This window comes from Panicum hallii, chromosome 3, assembly GCF_002211085.1.
Source record: "Panicum hallii strain FIL2 chromosome 3, PHallii_v3.1, whole genome shotgun sequence".
In the NCBI taxonomy this organism is placed as follows: Eukaryota; Viridiplantae; Streptophyta; class Magnoliopsida; order Poales; family Poaceae; genus Panicum; species Panicum hallii.
This window is the reverse complement of record NC_038044.1, coordinates 51,104,665-51,126,108: the sequence shown is the minus strand read 5'-3', so window position 1 is coordinate 51,126,108 and position 21,444 is coordinate 51,104,665. Positions and strand designations below refer to the sequence as shown.

At 43.3% G+C, this 21,444-nt stretch overlaps 1 protein-coding gene and 1 non-coding gene across 3 annotated transcripts; one reads left to right on the top strand and one right to left on the bottom strand.

The window, feature by feature from the left end:
* Window positions 1–1,113: 1,113 nt before the first annotated feature.
* LOC112885753 (chloroplast sensor kinase, chloroplastic) lies at window positions 1,114–7,984 on the top strand. 2 transcript variants are annotated; one of them, XM_025951390.1, is made up of 10 exons: window positions 1,114–1,667; window positions 1,969–2,139; window positions 3,202–3,516; window positions 4,260–4,325; window positions 4,404–4,472; window positions 4,577–4,669; window positions 5,080–5,285; window positions 5,512–5,785; window positions 6,866–7,111; window positions 7,226–7,984. In XM_025951390.1, the coding sequence occupies exons 1-9, from the start codon at window positions 1,242–1,244 to the stop codon at window positions 7,100–7,102; spliced, it is 1,857 nt and encodes a 618-aa protein (XP_025807175.1). In that variant the 5' UTR covers window positions 1,114–1,241; the 3' UTR covers window positions 7,103–7,111; window positions 7,226–7,984. The 2 variants fall into 2 exon arrangements, with proteins under 2 accessions (XP_025807175.1, XP_025807177.1); XM_025951392.1 differs by lacking the exons at window positions 6,866–7,111; window positions 7,226–7,984 and having other exon boundaries at window positions 5,508–5,654.
* Window positions 7,985–13,259: 5,275 nt separating this feature from the next.
* On the bottom strand, window positions 13,260–13,401 carry LOC112888185. Its single transcript, XR_003227729.1, has one exon. It is a non-coding gene; the product is annotated as a small nucleolar RNA Z247 (small nucleolar RNA).
* Window positions 13,402–21,444: the final 8,043 nt, after the last annotated feature.

The window sequence follows — 21,444 nt, the reverse complement described above, 5'->3', positions numbered from 1 at the left end:
TAGGACTAGTGTGGCGCCTGTTTTTTTTCAGCTCGAAAAAGATTGGACGGGCTTGACCTGGCCCAGTTATTTATTGCAATTAATTTTATATACATAAATATAGTTGGCAACCTGACCCGGGTCCGAGTCAAGTCCAATAATGGCCTGAAACTTTTGACCCGATACCTTTCGTGGGCGAACGTTGGCTCCAAATATTTCGAACTTTTTGTTGGCACGTCCCGAGATTTTTCTCAGGTCTGGAACAGACAAATATCATATCTAACACCATGTTACTCTTTGAACGAGAAGTGACTTCTTGTTATGGGATTGCAAGGTCACTTATCACTTTTTGCCTAAATTTTGCTTTGGAGATCTCTTGTGATGGCATAGGATCATGTATTTCCTCCTACTCCCTGCAGTCTTGCAAGCATGTTGTTCCAACCATATCCAACAGAATTAAAACTCAACTTGTACAAGAAGAATAAAAAAGATAAAATTAATTAAGATGTACATAGAACCAATTGAAATAGTTTAAGAAAGTAAATTGAGTATAAATTTTATTCCGGAAGTTAAGTAATTAAAGTGTTTTTTTGCAAAACATGGAACCGATGTTAATACGTATGCACTCTCACCCCTGTGAATACATACACGCAACCCTACTTCTATAAGCACATCCGAGAGATGAGCCGGCACATCCATCCGAAAGACTGAGCCGGCAGATTCTCGAGATTGACAAAGCCACCACAGGCGCCTCGCTATCGACGGTCATATCACCTAGGAACAGTGCTGGTTAAATTCTACAATAAATCTAGAAAAATACGAGCACCCATGCTGAGTCGGGAACTTAAATCCAGGTGGGCAGATTCCACCATAAGAAAGCTTACCAGTTGAGTTGTGCTCAGTTCGCAAGTAAATAAAATGAATTGGTGAGGATAGTAAAATAAATTTTTCCCATCATAAACTTGGTATATTGCACCCCGAAGAAACAAACCTAATATTTACCATCATTTTTATTAAATATACATATGAGAAATTAGTTGGCTAACAAAAGAAAAGTAAGAAATGTAATGATACAATTTTAGTTCTACAACAGGGGCTACCATTTATTATTCTGAGCGGAAGGATAATGCCCCGCCGGCGTGTGTCCGCAAAGACCACAAGACTCCCCACAGCCAGTCAGCCACACTACAGCCAAGCTGGGAGCCGAAGCCAGCTTCAGCAGTGGCGCTCCCTCCAAACCGCCGCCGGCCGGCCGGCTGACCATGATCCTTAACGCCCCCCTCCACCTTCACCGCCCGTGCTCCCCGGCTTCCCGCCAACCCAAACCGTCCGTTTCCAGCCCGACCCTCATCGCCCTTCCACGCGGGCTGCTATCTCGCCGCGCCTGCGCCCACTCGTCTCTACGGCACGTCGCGTCACCGGCGGAGGAGGAAGTGCCAGGGGATGGGAAGGGCGGCGAGGAGGATGAGAACCTTGGCCCCGCGTCGGCGGCGGCAGTGGCGGCTGCCATCCGCCGGGCTTCGAACGCGTCGCCCGTGCGGTTCAGGCGCATGCGGCTCGGGGAGACGGGGGAGGTGCCGCGCGGCGAGGACGGCGGCCTGGCGGAACCGAGCGCGGACTTCCGACGGCTCTGTGCGGAGCAGCTCGAGATGTTCCGAGTGGTCGTGTCACGCGATGCCGTACTCTCTGTAAGCCCCGACTTGTGCGCAATTTAACTCGTAATTCAAAAGATATGCGTGCAGTTTACACACATTGGCTGCCAACTACTGGAGCATATTTAATGAACGACCTGTAATGAACGCCAAATTTGATTTTGAACTGCTGATTGAATTGTTTGGATTAATAGGCCAAACCATAACTGAAATTGTTAATTTCCAGTTGATTCTGAAAAATGTCACCTTTGGCTACGTCGGTCTATTTTTGACATTTGACTATTCCTTTTTCTAAAAAAATAATTAATACTTATCTCTGCCATCATGTATTATAAAGGTATATGTGAGACCTGCTGGCAGTTATATTATGGATCAGCTGGAACTACGCCGAGTTGCTTTATATCCTGGAATTAATAATGTTCCTGAAAGAGATACCGTTGTCCTAGTTGGTAATTTTTCTATATCAGCTGGACTAAGAGCGGCAGAAGCTTCTCTAGTAAAACAACAGGTAATTGGTCCATTGTCTTTCCTGTAATAGTATCATAGTTTTTACTACATCACCAGATTGCTGGTTCAACTACTTGTAATTGAGACTCACAGCAGCACAGCTCTGGTTTGAGATGTTGATGTTTCACTTTAGTGGACAGGCAATGGGTCCAAAACCCCAATCAAACCATTTATACTCGCTCTCCTTTGAACCTAATCTCTTATATCCAAGTTGTGAAAAATTGAACAGTGTATTCATTGTTCCAGCTGGTGGTTCATAAAAAAATTATTTATTATTATTTTTATGTAGCATAACATCTTGTGGTATCATTAAGTATTATTTTTTACTTGCCTTCCATTTCAATAAGTCTTGGCTTAGTGTGGTCCAGTTTAAAACCGGCCAGATCAACCAAGTTTGGACTGATTTGTAATGTTCAGATGCGCATATTTTTGTTGGACAATTCCAGAGTAGGCACCAATTTTTGTTTCTTCCAATTGAACTACGGACTGTTTCTTGTACTATGCAATCTCATTTTATTTCATTAAAACTTTGTATCATCGTGTAAAACCCTCGCCAACCACATTAATTTCTTAGGCATTGCTTAGGATCCTATGCTTAAGAGTGCCATGAGATCGGATGCTTAGAATTCTGTTTTTAACCTATTGATATAGAGTAACAATGAAGTGACGAGCAAATAAGAAAAATGTTCAATGTGGAGTTTGGTACAATAAAATCACTCTTCGGGGTTTAATTAACCAAAAAGTGACATATGTTGGTAAGTGAATAAAATAGGAACTTTGGGTTCTGGCTATTTTCCTCTATAATACCTTTCATAGTATGTCACTAATTATTGCCTTTTTTAATTAATTTCACAAAAATCAGATTTTTCTAGCTTTGATGATCCACACTGATCATTCCCCTAAACCAACAATTGACCCTATGAACCTACCGTGAGGCTGGTTTGCTTACCCATCCAGTTATGGAAACCATGGTTAGTAGGTGCCCTAAAGACCAAGAAGAGTTGTTCTGTGCTGCTTCTACTCATCATATTTTCATCGTAATTGTGTCACACATATACTGCAGATGGAAGTCATAACAGAATTTGGAGCTATAGTTCTTCCGATGGTGAAACATCCCTTTGTTGTTGGCTTCCTTGTTGCAGAGCTTCCAGAACTACATGGTGGCCGTGCCATTAATCCTCATACTGCTGATATTCAGTTACCATCAAGTGCATTCATGGACAAGTCATCTGAGATAACTGCACATACTAAATTTAAAGCATGGGATGTTCAAACTTCTGGTGATCAGTCAAATAATTATTCTCAGCTTGTAAATGAATGGAAGAATACCGCTTTTATGATTTCTCGAACTTTGGCAATGGCTTATGTTATGGATCAGGTACTTTATTCATTTTTGTCACCTAATATTTAACCATTACCACTAGTGATACATACTATCATGAGCAGTCGGCTGGACTGAGAGCCTATTGGGCCAGATCCTTTAGGGTTAGGGTTAGAGATAGGATTAGATATATTGCTCAGGGTCATGTCAAGTAAGCCTCTCAATATAAAGACAGAAGATGTATCTCAAAGGCATGCAAGAGGAATATAAATTTATTAGCTTGACTCCTAAGCAAGATATCTAATACAATCTCTAACCCTAATCCTAATGGTTAGTAGGTCCTGCCAACTGCCCATGACAGATACATGCAAGTCATAATGCTTACATATATTAAGCTTTGAGGAAAACATATACCTAACCATTAGTCCATTACGTAGATCCCAGATATTTGTGTACACTTGTACTTGAAACAGGGAAGGAGCTGCCAAACTTTTTAATCAATAATAAAGAGACTTGTTTAAGTAGGATCTGTAGCTGCAAAGCGATGCTTGTACTTGTTCTTTCGTTCATTTTTCCATCATGCAAGACAAGCAATTTGCAGTGCAGTTATGGTGTATCACCTTCTTTATATCATGGATATATATCAGGTGTCCATTTCTATTCACGTAAATCATGTGTTCATCATTTCCTCTTGATAAACTGAGCTGTCGAGGGCAATTTCAGATCTTGATTGCTTCTCTTCATATCCTCAAGGGCGATAAGAATTCTCTGTTCTTACATAATGTCACCATCCTCTGCAGAAAGCATATATGCTTCAACAAACTTCCTGGCAAAACAATATCAGAATGAGTGGCTTAGTAGAACAGGTAAGTTACATATCCTCAAAAAATATTGATTGAAAAATTTACGTAGATACTTATCCTTGAAATAAAAATCATTTGCAGATTCGAGGGCCCCTCTCTAATATACGAGCTCTTGCAAAGATGCTATCTGTTCATTTGAAGAGAACTGAGGTCTCTAAATAATTTTTTTAAAGTTGTTTCTTCTTACAAAAAAAGGCATTTTTAGCTCGTTACATGTAATTTTCTGCTTAGTCTAATACTTTCTTTCTTTATAGATTCCTTATGATATTATTGAAGATATTCTCATCCAAGGTGATCACTTGAAAGATGCTTTGCAACAAATTCAAGATGCTGTATATCTGACTAAGGTGGTGTTTAAAGTTTATTTTTACTAGCAAAATCTTTTGGTTCTAGTAATGTCTCATTTGTATTTTTCTTCTTTTCTTTACTTTTCTTTTACTTCTCCTTTTCCTTTGAGTTGGAATTATAATCTACAAACTAGGAAGTACAATGTAAGATAATCCCCAATAATGGAGCTGATATTTCTGTGCTGTATCCCCTCCACCTCATGTTAAGGACAGCACAAAAGACAGCATCTCTCCAGTAGTCTGGCTCATACACAATCTCCAAAGTTGACATGGGTCTCACATGTATTAGTTTTTTACTAATATGTCTATCTTTAAAAGACCTACTACTATTAGTAGCTAGATTTTACCTCTCCTATATGTAGGGGGAAAAAATGGCATTTCAGCTGAATTATCATATTTCATCTGAATAGGCAAACATAGTCAGAAGCAGTGAGGAATCTTCAAAGAAAATTCTGGGGTCACCACATCCTTCAAGAGCTTTATCAGATTATGGGTCACTACATGGCAATGATTCACAAGAGGTAGATCCAGTGTTGGCTCTGAATTCTGATGAGGACGATATGGTGATGCCTATGCCACCTCTATTGCTGGCACCTCTTCAACATCAAGATGCTAGGTCATACTTTTTCTTTGTTATATTCATACATTTCCAGCTCTGCATGGTTGCTTTGCAAAAAATGCTTTTATTTGGGCCTAAGGCCAAGATTATCTTTTCTACATTTCCTCTCTCTCTCTGTTTGCACCTGAAATTTGCTTGTTGACACCTGAAATTCCAAGATGCTTTACCTGAGTTCAATGTTATATCATGTGTCAGTTATTATTATCTTTTTGTTGTCAGGCAGACCATGTGATCTCTGCGATGTGCTGAAAGATTTAGTTTCAGGAGCATTACCACTTGCTTATAAGCAGCAACGCACATTAGATATAACCGGAATTTCAAATCCACTTCATGTTGCTGTTGAGGAATCTGCTTTAAGACAAGCCTTCAGTAATCTGATAGAGGGAGCTCTTCTACGGACGCAGCATGGTGGAAGAGTTCAAATATATGCAGGTGAAGCACCCGCAGGAGGTACTCTCGTGGTCATTGATGATGATGGGCCTGACATGCAATACATGGTAAGAGAAGATACAAATCGCAGACCATGTGATCTCTGATGATGGGCCTCCCTGTGATATAGCCATCTAGGCTCGCAGCGGTGCTCCTGGTCGTTTGTGTGTGTGCATTGAGTGTGTGTCTGTGTGTGTTTAGTGGTTGGAGTGTGTGTGCAGGTGTGTGTGGGTGTGGGGTGTGTTTGTTCTGAGTCCTTTTTGACTCCTTTTCTTCTACTATGAATACAATGATACGCAGCTCTCCTGCATATTCGAGAAAACAAAAGAAGATACAAATTTTAGCAGTAATAGAGTTTGTTCTTTCCTTTGTAGACCTAAAACTCGTGAAGAAACAATGCACCTGCTTGATTGTCAGACTGATACTACTACAGCATTAGTCTGCATGTTCTAAACTTCTAATAAGCATGTTCCTTACTGTTAGAGGTTTCTAGCAACTGGCTGACTTATGTTGTGTGGCATAGTTAAGTCATTTGGTTTATTGATACAAGAGTGTGCTGTCCAAATTGTCTCTATGAAATATCTTGCTTAGCAAAGGAATGTTGGTTTCAATTTTCATATGTAATTATATTATGTTTAACAGTTACAGCGAGTATGTGCATTAGCTGGAAATCATGTTCACAAAAATAAATATATAACAACTTGTAGAAAAGCTGCACTAGAATAGGAGGGTGCACATGGAATTGGAAGAGTGCTTGTGTCCAAGTTAGCGATGACCCTAAGGGATAGATACATAAGAGAGGCTTTCTAATTCCTTTATATGCCTGACTCATAAGGACACCGTACTATTTGTAGAAAAGTAAAGTAACAACTTGATCTCTTAGTTAAGTAAAGCTACAGCGTGATAACTAATCATTATACTATCGCTGGGATCACTGCTTCTGCTTATGCTGTTTCTGCTTCATCTGCATCTTCTCTCATGCCTGCTTGCCTGAAATTGGTGACTCTATTTCGATTAAACTGTGAATCATGGTGAAATTTGCATTGCTTCAATTTCAAACTATGTAATGATCCTCACATTTCACATTATGTCTGGTTCATGGTGAAGTTGATTTAATTTTCCTAATTCTTTTTATTTGTCCCTTGCAGACTCAGATGCGCTCCCTGGCCCCATTTGGATCAGACCTTCTCGCGGATGATATGCTTGAAGATAACATGACGTGGAACTTCATTGCAGGATTTACTGTTGCGCGTGAGATACTTGAGAATTATGGATGTGTTTTGCGTGTGATATCACCTCGAAGGCCTGATGCAGTTATAGGGACTGGAGGGAGTCGTATTGAGATATGGTTACCATCTTTTCAGACAGAAGTAGCTGATATTTGAGGAACTTAGGTATGCTTAGAAGACCATGGAGTTTCCATTGAAGTTTTGATGTTTTGAAATCTATGATTACAAAATCTTATTGTGCCAGTAACATCTCATATGCTCAAATTTGCAAAATTACAGGTCACTTGCTTGATATGATGCTGGTGTTGTATTGTTATGCCTTATCTTCTGTGAATATGTTGTTAACACTCAACAGTGATTCAGCCCACGTTGTATGTGAACATTAAATATTATCTGGCGCGGATCAGGCTTGACCGCCAGATCCATCCAGTGGATAGAAGGCTTTGGGGGACTCGAAGATTTCGCTTCTGCATACCTGCCCGGCCATATTCCGATGTGAACAAGTCATCGCCACACCATCCAGTGTGTAACGATGTTCATGAGGTGGGCAAAACTTGGATTTCAATATCCCAACATGTACAATAAGGAGGTTGGCCGAATATCTGGTGTTGAAGACGTGATAAAGGTGGAGTATATGCGTTGGAGAATTGATATTTTGCATAAAGACTCAACAGAATATTCAGTGTTAAGACTCAGGATAGGCAAAGGTCTTTCAAGTCCCACAAGTTCAATACTACGTTGATACATCTTATGATGCCAAGAGGACTTGGGAAACATGGTACTGCGTAATGATTCAACGACATTCTGACGCTTACAAGAGAATTGTTGGGGTGCTCCTTAGGCCATCACCTAAGGCTAGGAATCTCCTTTGTGTAAAAGAGGTAAAGTTTTGGGGTCTAAGAGTTTGTTTACGAGGTTGCAGTGTTCAGAGATCTACTTGTTAGCTCTAGGGACTTTTTTTAAATTATAAGGACCTATTTGTAATATTTGATCCCACAATAGAATAAATATAAGCAACCGCCTCCTTCTCACTCTAAATAGAGCTGGAGGGCTTGGAGGAGAGGACTTTTGCCTATTTGCTTCTCCTTGCTCACTCTCCCTCTCACTTTATCACTCTGAGATTATTAAGTTGAGCTTGAGTTTCTCTTCTCAAAATCTATCTAGTTTTGGCTAGTCCGAATCCAACGGTGGTGCCCACTGTGGTTTCGTATGAAATAAAGTTCACGGTGATACCACCTCGCACGAAATAAAGCTCACGGTGATACCACAAAAAAAAAAAGAACAGAGCAAAGCATATGATCAAACCTTCGACCTAGGCGAAGGTTATCTCATGTGTGCAAAAGATACAAAGCCAAACGAAGCTTATGTTCCACCTCTCCAAATAAAATACTTTAATCCGTGACCACCGATTCCATCAAGCAGGAAGGCAGCTTCTCGCACGTCACCTTCGCTGGCCACGAAGTCCCATGCTAATTGGCATGCACATGGATCGAAGGATGCAGGGACCTTCGCGCCAAGAGCAAAAGCAAAGCATGTAGCCAACTTCAGCAGTCCATTAGTTTCCCTCTCGTCGACGTCACCATCGCTCGCGTTCAGCGAGGTATGCAACCTAAACCTTCAACCTAGGCGAAGGTCTGGTTCATGACCAAAGATCAGATAAGTATTCCACCTAAACCTTAATTCTACTTTCTTTATAAGCAAATTCAGCGATCGAAGGTATCCAGCATTCACGGTGGATCTTTTCCATCACTTCGCGATGATACTTTCTACCATCAAACAAACAAACGAAGCTGTCTCGCAGTTCTAGACAAGGATGCAAGAACGAAGGTGTCATACTCAGCACAAACTTTAGAACGCGTCTGGCTCGATCTTCTTATCACAAAACAAGAATCGAAGGTCATGTTTCTTGTATCCAGATAAATTGCTTTGATCACATTACCTTCGATGTTTCCTTGCATGTTGCTCCGCAGAAATAAAGAGCATTTGTTTTTTAATCACATCTTTCATTCAATGACTATTGGTCGAGGTACGCAAAGGAGAGGAGGGGCTAGCAGCTCACTACCAACCTCCGAACCTAGTCCCTAAGCTAGCAGTCTAGCACCTTCCTGCGGTTGTGCCATGCATCTACATTAGCACGTGTGGGACAAGCAAAGCTCCAACTAACAACAAAACGGTGGTTCACCACACGAAGCCGCTGCCCTTCATAAACTGAGCAATTATCATGAGTGGCGGATCTTCGGGGTCCTCGACTACACTTGCGACCACTCGAATTCAAGGCAAGCTCCCAAGCGAAGCTGTGGCACAAGTTAAGCTATTCAAGATGAGGAAATATTCCAAACACCAATCAAAGGTCATGTTTGTAAACCTTGATAGGTTGAAGCGTTTGTACCACCCTTAGGCGGCCGCATGTGCATGTTTATATAGATCACCAAAGGCCGGGTGAACGGCATGTACAAGGAGTCCGAGGTAGTTAAGATTACATTAGAGATAAGAGACCTATTCTATCTAACCACCTGCGGATGATGAGAGAGGTACAAATAAACATATCTCTATCATATCTCTAACACCCCCCCTCAATCACAACTGGTATAAGTTGAGATTGCGTCGAAATTCTTGGAGCCATTGCTGAGAAATGGCCTTGGTAAAACCATCCGCTATCTGATCATGTGTAGATATAAATCGAACCTCAAGTAAGTGCTTCACAACCTGATCACGAACAAAATGATAATCAACCTCAATATGCTTCATACGGCCATGGAACACTGGATTAGAAGATAGATACTTGGCTCCCATATTATCACACCATAGTCGAGCACACGGTGGATGAGAAACACGTAGTTCCTTAAGCAATGTTTGCAACCACATAAGTTCAGCAGTCGCATTTGCCATGGCCTTATACTCAGCCTTAGTACTGGATCTAGAGACTATAGGCTGTTTCTTGGCACACCATGAGATCAAATTGGAGCCGAAAAATACAACAAAGCCACCCATTGATTTCCTGTCGTCAGAGCATTCGGCCCAATCAGCATCCGAAAACGCACTTAACAATGAAGAGGAGGACCGGCGAATGACCAATCCAGTGTGCAATGTGCCCTGAATATAACGCAATATGCGTTTAACCGCTGTCCAATGGGCAACAGTGGGCGCCTGTAGATATTGGCAGACTTTGTTGATGGCAAAAGAGAGATCAGGCCGGGTCAGTGATAGGTATTGAAGGCCACCAACCATGCTTCTGTATTTGGTGATATCTTCTGGACCAAGGCAGTCACTGTCCCGTGCTGTGAGCTTTTCTGACGTCGACATTGGCGTGGACATAGGTTTGCAAGCAAGCATGCCTGCCTTGCGCAACAGACCGTCCGCATACTTGCTTTGAGAAAGAAGCAAGCCATCCGACATTTTCTTGACCTCAATACTCAAGAAAAAATGAAGATCGCCAAGGTCCTTAATAGCAAACTCACTCTTGAGGTCCATAAGTAAGGCATCAATTGCTTTCGGTGAAGAGCTTGTGACAATTATGTCATCAACATAAACCAACAAATAAATAGTGACCGAAGCTTTAATGTAAACAAATAATGAAATATCTGCCTTTGACGGGACAAAACCAAGAGCTTGAAGTTTGAAGCTGAGACGGGAATACCATGCACGGGGAGCTTGTTTTAAACCGTAGAGAGCTTTATCCAACTTACAGTGGTATGACGGAAGCGTTGGATCTTGAAACCCAGGAGGCTGTTTCATGTAAACATCTTCCTCAAGAACGCCGTGAAGAAACGCATTCTGTACATCAAGCTGGCGAAGATTCCACCCACGAGACACCGCAATGGAAAGAACCAGGCGGATAGTAGCAAACTTCACAACTGGGGAGAAAGTATCAGCATAATCAATGCCATAATGTTGTTTGAATCCCTTAGCCACCAAGCGGGCTTTGTAGCGATCAATAGACCCGTCTGCCTTTCTTTTAACTTTGAAGACCCATTTACAGTCTATCAGATTTCGATCCGGAGCAGGGGGAACCAAGTGCCAAGTCTTGTTGCGGAGGAGAGCATCAAATTCCAACTCCATTGCATTCTTCCAATTAGGATCAGCAAGAGCCGCAGCAACACTAGAAGGCTCCTCAGAAACGACCAGGTTGGAGTAGCGTACAGTACCATCAGAAAATATTTTCGGCTTGCGAATACCTGCCTGGAGATGTGTACGCGGAGCAAAAACACCTGGCACAGAGCTCGAGGCTGATTCTGGTTGATCGGTGCCCGGAACTGGAGAGGGATCCATCGCTGCAGGTGCTGAAGCTGTCACGCCAACGGAAACAGCCGGGGGCGCCCCATCCTGCTGTACAGGTGGCGGTAAGGGAGCCGAGACGGTGGTGTCCTCGGCCTGTTGATGCGGGACAGGTGCCGGTCCGGGAGCGACTGCCCCAGACGCATCGTGGGCGAGCGCGGGAGAAGGACCTGGCACCGCGCCAGAATCCGTTTGCCCGGATGATTGCTCCGTCGGGAAGGGCGCCGGCACCTGGGGGAACACCGAAGCAGATCCGGTGCCCGGGATCCTCTGTGGCTGCGAAAACTGGTGAGTGCACAAGACAGGAAATAATGTATGCGGTGCTGCAGATGTGTCCGAATGAAACACTGGTGGCTCAGGGTTATTGATCAACAGAACCTCTTCAGAATAGCGTGCTCCAGCAGTAGATCCCAGAGAGGCAAATGGGAATAATGTCTCATCAAACACAACATCACGAGAGATGTAGAGACGTCCGGTAGTAACATCTAAACACTTGTATCCCTTGTGCATACTGCTGTATCCAAGAAAAACACAACGCAGGGACCGATATTGAAGCTTGTGAGCGTTATAAGGTCGTAAATTCGGCCAACAGGCACTCCCAAAAATCTGGAGGTTGGAATAGTCTGGTTGAGAACCAAAAAGGCGATGGTAAGGAGTATCATAGGCTAGGAGTTTGGTGGGTGTGTGGTTGATAAGGTAGACGGCAGTCAAGAAGGCTTGGTCCCAGAACTTGAGGGGCATGGAAGCCGTGGCTAGCAAGGAGAGACCCATCTCGACAATATGTCGATGTTTACGCTCAGCAACCCCGTTTTGTTGGTGGGCATGTGGACAAGAAACAAGGTGAGCAATGCCAATTTGGCGAAAATAGGAGTTGAGTTTGACATACTCTCCCCCCCAATCGGATTGAACCGCAATGATCTTTCTATGGAACATGCGCTCAACTAGATGTTGGAATTCTTGAAAGAAGCAAAGCACATCAGATTTGTTTTGGAGGAGATATAGCCAAGTAAATTTGCTATAGTCATCAATAAAACTCACATAATATCTTTTATTACCGAAAGAATCCAAGGCAGGGCCCCATACATCCGAGAAAATGAGTTCTAAAGGAGCACTAGAGCGGCTAACAGAGATGGGGTAGGGAAGCTGATGTGCTTTGGCGCGAAGGCATGCATCACACACTGCTTCTTTATTGTCTAAGCTAGAACACAAGAGATTATTTTGCCTAATAATACGGGACATGATCTCCCTAGAGGGGTGCCCAAGTCTACTATGCCAACGGGATGGAGAAGGAGTGACGGCGGCCAAAACATGCTTCGGAGCTGGTGGTGACAAGCATGGCAAGGGATAGAGGCCGCCCTTACACGGTCCGCGTAGCAGAACCTTCCTCGACACCTGATCCTTAATGAGGAAAAAACGAGGATGAAGCTCAATAAAAGTATTGTTGTCAAGGGTGAATCTATGAATGGAAACAAGATTTTTATGTGTGGATGGGACATGAAGAACATTTGTGAGGTGAAGGGGCCGAGTGGGAGTTGAAAGAATAGATGAACCAATATTCTGTATGGGCATACCTGTGCCATTAGCCGTCCGAATTTGGTCTGAACCATTATAACGCTCATTGAATGTCATCTTCTCTAGTTCACCTGTGATATGATCTGTGGCCCCTGAATCCAAGTACCAATTCTGATCTGTGTTTGATGAATTGTATGCTGCCCCAGCCACACGCTGATCGGGAACAAAGTCCTCATCAAATCGGTACCAACAGATGTTCGCCGTATGTCCAGTCTTGAAGCAAACTTGGCAACGTGGACGATCTTGAGTAGATGAGTTGCCATTGAAGCCACCAGAAGGGCGCTTGGACGACGAGTTCTGAGGAGGACCACTCCGGGAAGCTCCAGAGTTGTTGCTACGTGAGGGAGGACGCCCACGACTGCGACCCCGAAAGCCGCCGCGGTTCCACGGCGCGCCCTTGCCACGGGACGCAGAATTTGCCGAGGATTGATTGTTGAAGGACCTTCAGATTGTCTTTCAGTACGGAGCTCATAGCTAAGCATCTGCGACAACAAATCAGCAGGAGAAACAGGCTCTACACGAGCAACAAGTGATTGAACAAGAGGATTATAACACTCCTCATCAAGGCCGGTCAAGATGTAGGCAACAAACTCTTCATCAGCAAGGGGGTGACCGGCAGCAGACATCTCATCTGCATAGCTCTTCATCTTGGTGTCGAATTCCGTCATAGTAGATGCACCCTTCTTTGTGGTTGCAAGCGCTATGCGCGTGTTGACGGACCTTGCAGGTGTTCTTGACGCATACATTGCAGCTAGTGCGCTCCAGACCTCAGCCGACGATGTGAGCGTTGCCACGCTCTGAAGAACCTCCCTGGTAAGTGAGGACAGAAGATAGCCGAGCAATGCCTCATCCCGCGTGATCCAGCGGGCATAATTAGGGTTGGGCTCGGGAGGGGCTGAATCGCCGGTCTTTGCAGCAATTGTTGGCGCCGGCTTGATGTCGACACCGGTGAGCAGGCCTTCGAGTTGAGCAGCACGGATGGGAGGCATGATCTGGGCATGCCATAGCACATAGTTTGTGCGGGTAAGCTTTTCTGTGATTGGGATAGCAAAGGAGGAGGGGATGGTGGTGGAGAAAGAAGATTCAATCGCCATGACTTGATGTGTTCAGAGGTCAGGCTCTGTACCATGTAAACCTTGATAGGTTGAAGCGTTTGTACCACCCTTAGGCGGCCGCATGTGCATGTTTATATAGATCACCAAAGGCCGGGTGAACGGCATGTACAAGGAGTCCGAGGTAGTTAAGATTACATTAGAGATAAGAGACCTATTCTATCTAACCACCTGCGGATGATGAGAGAGGTACAAATAAACATATCTCTATCATATCTCTAACAATGTTCTTTTACTTGAGACAAAGGCATTTTGATCTGGCTAGCTTCGGCGTCTTCACTTAGCTTTAAAGCTAAGTTTGCAAGGACTTAAAAAGTACCTGTTCTAATCATCTTGCTCCTTTTAGTATTTCTAATTTGATGACAAAGGTGCAACATGGTCGAACATATGCTTCTTCTAGCATACAGCACCAACCTCTGTCACAAGCTAGGAGACAACCTCGCAGCAAGACTCAACCTATGCAGCGACCATGAACCTCCGCGGCTGGCACCAACCACTACAGCGAATGCAGACCTCGTGGCGAGCGCGAACCTCCGCGAGAAGCTTGGCGACAAGGCTCGGCCTCGATCTGTGGCGAGCATGTACCTCAGCAGCGAGTGAGAACCCTCGCGGCCATCATCAACTTCTGCGGCAAGCTCGGAACCTCCGCATGAACCTCCGCTCGGAACCGTCACAGGCTCATTGACAATTTTGTTTATTTTTCAATCGAAGCTCATGCTCTTATCCTGGAACAAAACAACATCATGGACCACCTTCGAAGTTTTTACAAAAATGCAAAACATTACTAATCATCTCGCTCATTTGACTTATTCCTGGACAGCACTTAGCGAAGATGTCAATCAAGCAGGTCACTTAGACACCACGCAAGGCTGCTGTCCACTGCACGAAACTGTGGCGTGGGCAAACCTTTGCGGCAAGCGCCGACGCCTGCTGAACCTCCGCGGCAAGCTCAGCGAGCTGAACCCTCGCAAGCTTCTGTTACAGACCGCCGTCCATGACCTCCGCAAGTCTCCCTGTGTTCAGAAGCTTTTAATTACTTCCATTTGATATTTTTAGCTAACCTGGCTGATTTCTCATGCGAAGTTCTTAGGCAGAGATGCAAGCCATTAGCTTTTTTGTTGTCATCCTCGATCGTCATGTGGAAGCCATGCAAGAAGCCATAGCCACCACCTTTGCGTACACGAGATTTTTCTACCATAAAGAAAAAACAATCAAAGCGGACAGGGCCATCCAACATATTTTACCAATCAAACACCTTCGATCTTCCAAGTCCTTTGGTTTTATTTCTCAGTAGGTCAGTGTTTCCTAAAAAGGCTACGACAAAGGTCTCAGCCATATCAAAGTTCATTGCCTTCTTGGTATTACTAACCTTCGGAGAAGATTACGGTTTTCAGAGGCCATGACAAAGGTTTTCTACCGTTGATGAATGACTAAAGAAAGTTATTATTTTTTGAGAAAGCCCAGACAAGGGTGTATCTTCTAAAGAACTTCGTTTATTATTTATCTGTTATTATATTCGCATGCTCCAAGCTTTCTAAGCTCAACGTTCTCCAACTAAGTTTGTCCAATATAGTGAAATTAACTCACTAATCCCTCTCTTGAGGATAATTTCCCTTCCAAAATGCACAGCTATCATACTTAGCTTTTAGAGAAGGTTATAACAAAGGTTATCATCCTATGGGCTTTCTACCTTTTATATTAACCTCCAGAGAAGGTCAGAGCTTTTGGAGAAGGTTATAACAAAGGTTATCATCTTATTGGTTTTCGAATTCTATTGACCCCCGGAGAAGGTACGACCTTATTGATTTTCTATTCTCATTAACCTATAGAAAAGGTTAGAGCTTTCAGAGAAGGTTATACCGAAGGCTATCACTTTATTGGTTTTCAATCTGTACCCCTGGAGAAGTTTATGGCTTTTATTAACCTCTAGAGAAGGTTGGGACAAAGGTCTTTGACTTAATTGGCTTTTCTTAGTGACGGATGGGGGCTCTCTTCAGGCATGCAATCTTCAGAAGCAAGAATATATTTTAGAAATTGAGGTTAGAAGGTCCTTGAGGGACCAAGTCATTTACAAGCATTCTTCACTAACCTTAGATCACCGTCTCAGCAAGCTAAGAACCTCTACAAGCAAAGAGTGTGCTAGAAGACCCCAATCAAAATATCCCGAAGGTACCACACCTAGAGATGCATATCTACCTTGCAATGCTTAACTGCTTTTGTCTAAGTGTTTCAGCTTATCATGGGTCAAAGCAACGAAGAGTTGCAAACATCGAACATCGCATCTTGAATGCTCCAATTGTGTAAGTTAGCAAAGTTCGCATGCCTCGCAAACTTTGCATACTTATCTAAAAGTGCATTAAGCACTTGAATGGCAGACCTAAGGGTCTTGAAGCCAAAACACCTTATAACCTCTAATCTAGACTTCAACCAAAACACTCAGCCAGAGGGGCTGTTTTTGAAAGCTATACATCTTATACAATGCAATTTTCCTTCACTAACATGCAGGTTTTCTTCAAGGTAAACACTCTTCCACCTTAGGCTAACCCCTTTATGCTAGACCTTCGCATTCATTTTGCAGGAATATTGGTTTTCATCCCAAACCTAAGTGCTTGATACATTGGTTTTCACAGTATATGGGTTTTCATCAAGAGATATCTCTTATTGATCTCCGGCTCTTATTGGCTATTGGATTGATTTCTTTTGGTGTTCATCACTCATTGACTTCCATTATAATGATATTCATCAACAGTTGGATTCCACCTTAACAATAGCAATTCATCTGCTCTGATATTCAAGAGCACTGTCTTGACCTTCGGTCCCTATCAGCTTCAAGGATCTGGAATTGGCAAACCTTGCCATATCTTTGCAAATACATCCATCTCCATTCATATGCATCAAAAGCATACATCAAATCATCTCATTGCATGATCACATAATCATGCATGGTAAAAAAAAGAATAGCTCCAAGGAGCAAAGAGCCTTATGACCTCAAAAGAAAGCCAAGGGGCTATCGATCCTAAAGGATGCGAAGCCGAAACACCTTCGCCTAAGAAAAACAAAAGTGCAACAAGCACAAAAAACCCAAGGGGCTGTCGATCCTAAGGGATGAGAAGCTGAAACACCTTCAGGTAATAAAAAGAAAAGCACAACAAGCACAAAAAAACCAAGGGGCTATCGATCCTAAGGGATACGAAGCCAAAACACATTCAGCCAAGAAAAAGAAAAGTGCAAAAAGCACTTGTATTTATGGATAACTTCAGGAAATGGTCGCCGAACCATTCTATACCCGTTGCAAATACATCACCTCTTTCAGGTACAAATCATCAAGTCAACTTCACTTAAGTTAAAGATTCGACAAAGGTTGGCGGTCAAAGCTTCGCCATTGCCTCCGACTTCGGCTCAAGGGGCTCGCCGTCACCTTCGGCATCGCCGGCACCGTCGGCCTCGCCATGACTTCGGCTTGAGAGGCTCACCGGGACCTTCGGCTTCGCCCCCGATGTCACCCTCACCGTCACCTTCGTCTCGAGGGACTCGCCGTCTCCTTCGGCATTGCCTTCGACTTCGGCTCGAGAGGCTCGCCGTCACCTTCGGCATCGTCAACGACTTCATCGTCACCTTCGGCTTTGCCCTCGACTTCGCCTCCGCCGCTATGTCGGCTCGAGAGGCTCGCCAACACCTTATACTTCGGCTCAAGGGGCTCGCCATCACCTTCAGCATCGCCTCCAACTTCAGCTCGAGAGGCTCGCCCTCACCTTCAGCATTGCCTCCGACTTCGGCTTGAGAGGCTAGCCATCACCTTCGGCATCGCCTCCGATTCGGCTCGAGAGGCTCGCCGTCATCTTTGGCAACGTCAACGACTTTGTCATACCTTCAGCTTCGCCCTCGACTTCGTCGTCGCTGCTATGTCGGCTCAAAGGCTGGTCGAGACCTTCAGCTTTTCCCTCGACTTACCCTCGCCGTTACATCGGCTCAAGGGTTTCGCCGGTGATCTTCGACACGGTCGTCAACTTCGTCGTCTCCGCTACTCCAGCTCGAGGCTTCGACCTTCACCACAACCTTCGCCTCAATCATCAATTTGGCTTCAAGGGCTCGTGCTCACCTTCGACTTCATCGTCATGACCTTCGACATTTCCATCAACCTTGCCTCCATCGCCAATTCGGCTCAAGAGCTCGCTGGCTCGCCGTCAACTTCAATGGCTCGAGTCCTCAACAACAGCATAACCTTCGACCGCTACTTCAACCTCTACATTATCTACGTCGACTACTTCAACTACATGCGAAGCTTATCTCACGAGCACCAGCCAAGAGGGGCTGGGTGTATTGGAGGGCCGGTTCATCTCGAACGATGGAGTCTTGTCCAGCGCTCGTGAGAGAAGATTTGAAGATGTAGCGGCAACCTTCGATCACGGTACTCCGACTATGTTGGCTCTTGGAGCAGGGCCTACTATGCGAGTGTACTGGAGGACCAGTTCATCTCGGATGATGGAGTTCTGTATGAAGCTCAGAAGAGAATACACTCGCCGATTGAAGCTCAATATCAAAGCGGCCCTCAAAATCAAAGCTCTTTAGTGTCTAAAACTGGCGCTTGTGTAAATCAAAGCATGTGCACGCTCTTTTCTCCATGCCTTTTTCTCCCACTGGGTTTCTGGGATGGATTTTTTAGTGAGGCGCACATGTAAGGGTTGCAAAGGACATTCCTTGCAGCTGGGGGCCGGATTGTAGATATGCCTCTTTTAGCAGGATCAGCTACTCGGTCTCGTTGTGCCAGCCGAGATCGAATAGCTGAGGGGCTACCGTGGGGGATGCATCTTAAGCCATCACCTAAGGTTAGGGACCCCCTTTGTGTAAAAGAGGCAAAGTTATGGGGTCTAAGGGCTTGTTTATGAGGTCTAGAGATTTTGTTGCAGCATTCAGGGATCTGCTTGTAAGCTTCAAGGACTCCTTTGTAAATCTTAGTGACCCACTTGTAATATTTGACCCCACCAATAGAATAAATATAAACAATTACCTCCTTCTCCCTATAAATAGAGCCCAATGGCTTGGAGAACGGGATTTTTGCCTATTCGCCACTCTAAGGTTATTAAGTTGAGCTTGAGTTTCTCTTCTCAAAATCTATGTGATTTCGGCTAGTCCGAACCCAACAAGAATATATCGGACGCATAGCTTCTGCACTGCGTAATCGCTCGGTGATGTTCCGTTGCTTGGGGAGATGTACATGTTGGACCTTTCAGTGCGTAGAAAAAATTTCGGATTTCTTTACTTTTTTGTGTTTGTTTCGGACTCTTGCTGGTCGCATTAACTTGTCTACTATGACATGTTTACACCTCCCTGCGGGGAGGCCTGCCCAATTGACCTTTCGCACATGTTTGGGAGCTTTTGACCGAGCAGATTGGAAAATGTTTGTATGTTAAGTTTAAGAAAGGGATAAGAGTCCAGTTCTTGTTGGAGTCCTTGTCTGAGTGAATAGAGGAGGGCGCAAGATGCAACGTCACTCGATCAAAAAAAAAGAATATAATTTTACTTTTTTAATATTTTCTTTTGCCCAACCTTTTCCAATAAATGTTGTGTATCGGCGATGTGACTGTTGTCATTGTGATCTTACAAATCTTAGGGCATATCAACAAAACTTATAGGAGAATATGGACATGTTACTTATACTTCAAAACTCATTATAAGTCTTAAATCTTAAACGTGGAAATAAGAATCGGCTGTGATTATTTTACTTATTTGTGATGTAGTCGGCGGATTCCATATTCAATTGTGTGCACCAAACAACGTGCCCTTAGATATTCTCCACAATAGGATCCCTCCTAAGTGTGACATCCTTTGGTGCTCTATGTCCTTCAGTAACATGTCTTTCTTATCGTGCTCACTTTTAAGGAGGCAGCTAATTTACGGACGGCTATATTATAAACCATCCTTACAGCCGTCTTTTTTGGAAAGTAAAAAACTTTGCAGGGTTGCTTTCATTTCTTTTTTCAGAGCAGCTCAGTTCGGGGCTTCGGCAACATACTAGGTGTCTGCATGCATGCGAGGGGTAGGAGAGAGGAGAAAGAAGGAATGATGTTAGCCCATGCATGCATATGTGAGGGGGAGAAAAAGAATGGATAGGTTTGTGCATGCCCACAATTTCAAAATAAATCTATCGTAGTTTCAAAATCGAGCATCGAAATCAAAATCCAGTTGCACCGTTGCGCTTGTTTCAATAAGAGCTTTGAAATAAGATCTCACACCACTATATTTTAATGATATATTTTTTAAGAGAATACCTTTTAGTGTGTCCTAATTTGTTTATAATTTTTGCAAAAGTTGCTTATAACTTTATAAAATATAGCTTTACTTGCTTGAATCTTGTTAAGTGGATATTGATGTTGATATTGCGAAGATAAATTGGTTGGTGTAATCAGCCGATGGGTAAATAACTTTATTATGGTGGGTAAATGTTTATTATATGATCAATGATAGGCAACTTTGGCAAATTAACTGAGCATTTTAACTGATTTATTTGGTATTTTTCTATTCTACATAAAGCAATTTATGTGCCTTTAAAAAATATCATTAAAATATATGCAAGCAGGGTTTTAATTTGAATGTCTCGTTGAAAGAGATACAATTGTGCAATCGGAATATGAATTGATGGATTATTAAAAAATGATAATTTTTAAAGTTTTGAAAATGCTTGCATGTACCACTCCATTTGAGCGTCGTGTCATTGAAATGGAGTTCAAGGCACACAGTATGCTGGATGAAAAGCGAAAGGATCATAGAATTTCACATGGTCTGGTATAATTGAAGGATTAGATAAGCATATAGCACGCATCACGATCGATAAAAATGGTGCGTACAAATGGACAAAATTACGGCTGGCTGTAGCGAAGTCATTGCCCACTTTAAAGGTCACCTGGTGTGTATTCTATGTACGGCACATAATTATGTTAACACATTTTTTTCCGATAATTTTGATGGGAAAACAAAAGCAGCTTTCATTGTCGGCATCATGGATCCAACTGAAGTCAACCCCACAAACATCATGGATGCTAAGTCTGACGACGTTCCGAAAGAAGAATGTCAACCACTCATGGATATATAGAAAAATGTAAGAGAAGAATTGACCCATGTTACATGAAAACAAGACAAGGTGTGATCAAGGTAGAAGAATTTGTCGAGCCAACTCCTGCTTTCTGTGGTACATGTCAATGTGAGTACAAACACCTCTCATGATGATACAAATATTAATAACATGCCTCAAAAGGGTTGTTGATGCGACGGTACAATATTTGTTAGATGTTCGCATGTAAAATAATGAGTGTTGTTTTGGATAAACTTGAATTGGGAAGTACAATACCTAAAGATCCCAACACTTCCAGTAATAATTAATGCCTCGTATGCACTATAGTTGTAAAGTAACTACCACGAGTGCACGGATTATTAAGTTTTTTTCCTATGAGTATTCGTGTAAGGTTTATATGGAATCCAAGAATCGATAAAGAACTAATCTAGGTTTTTCTATCTAATCCATGAGGCGCATATTGTATTGAC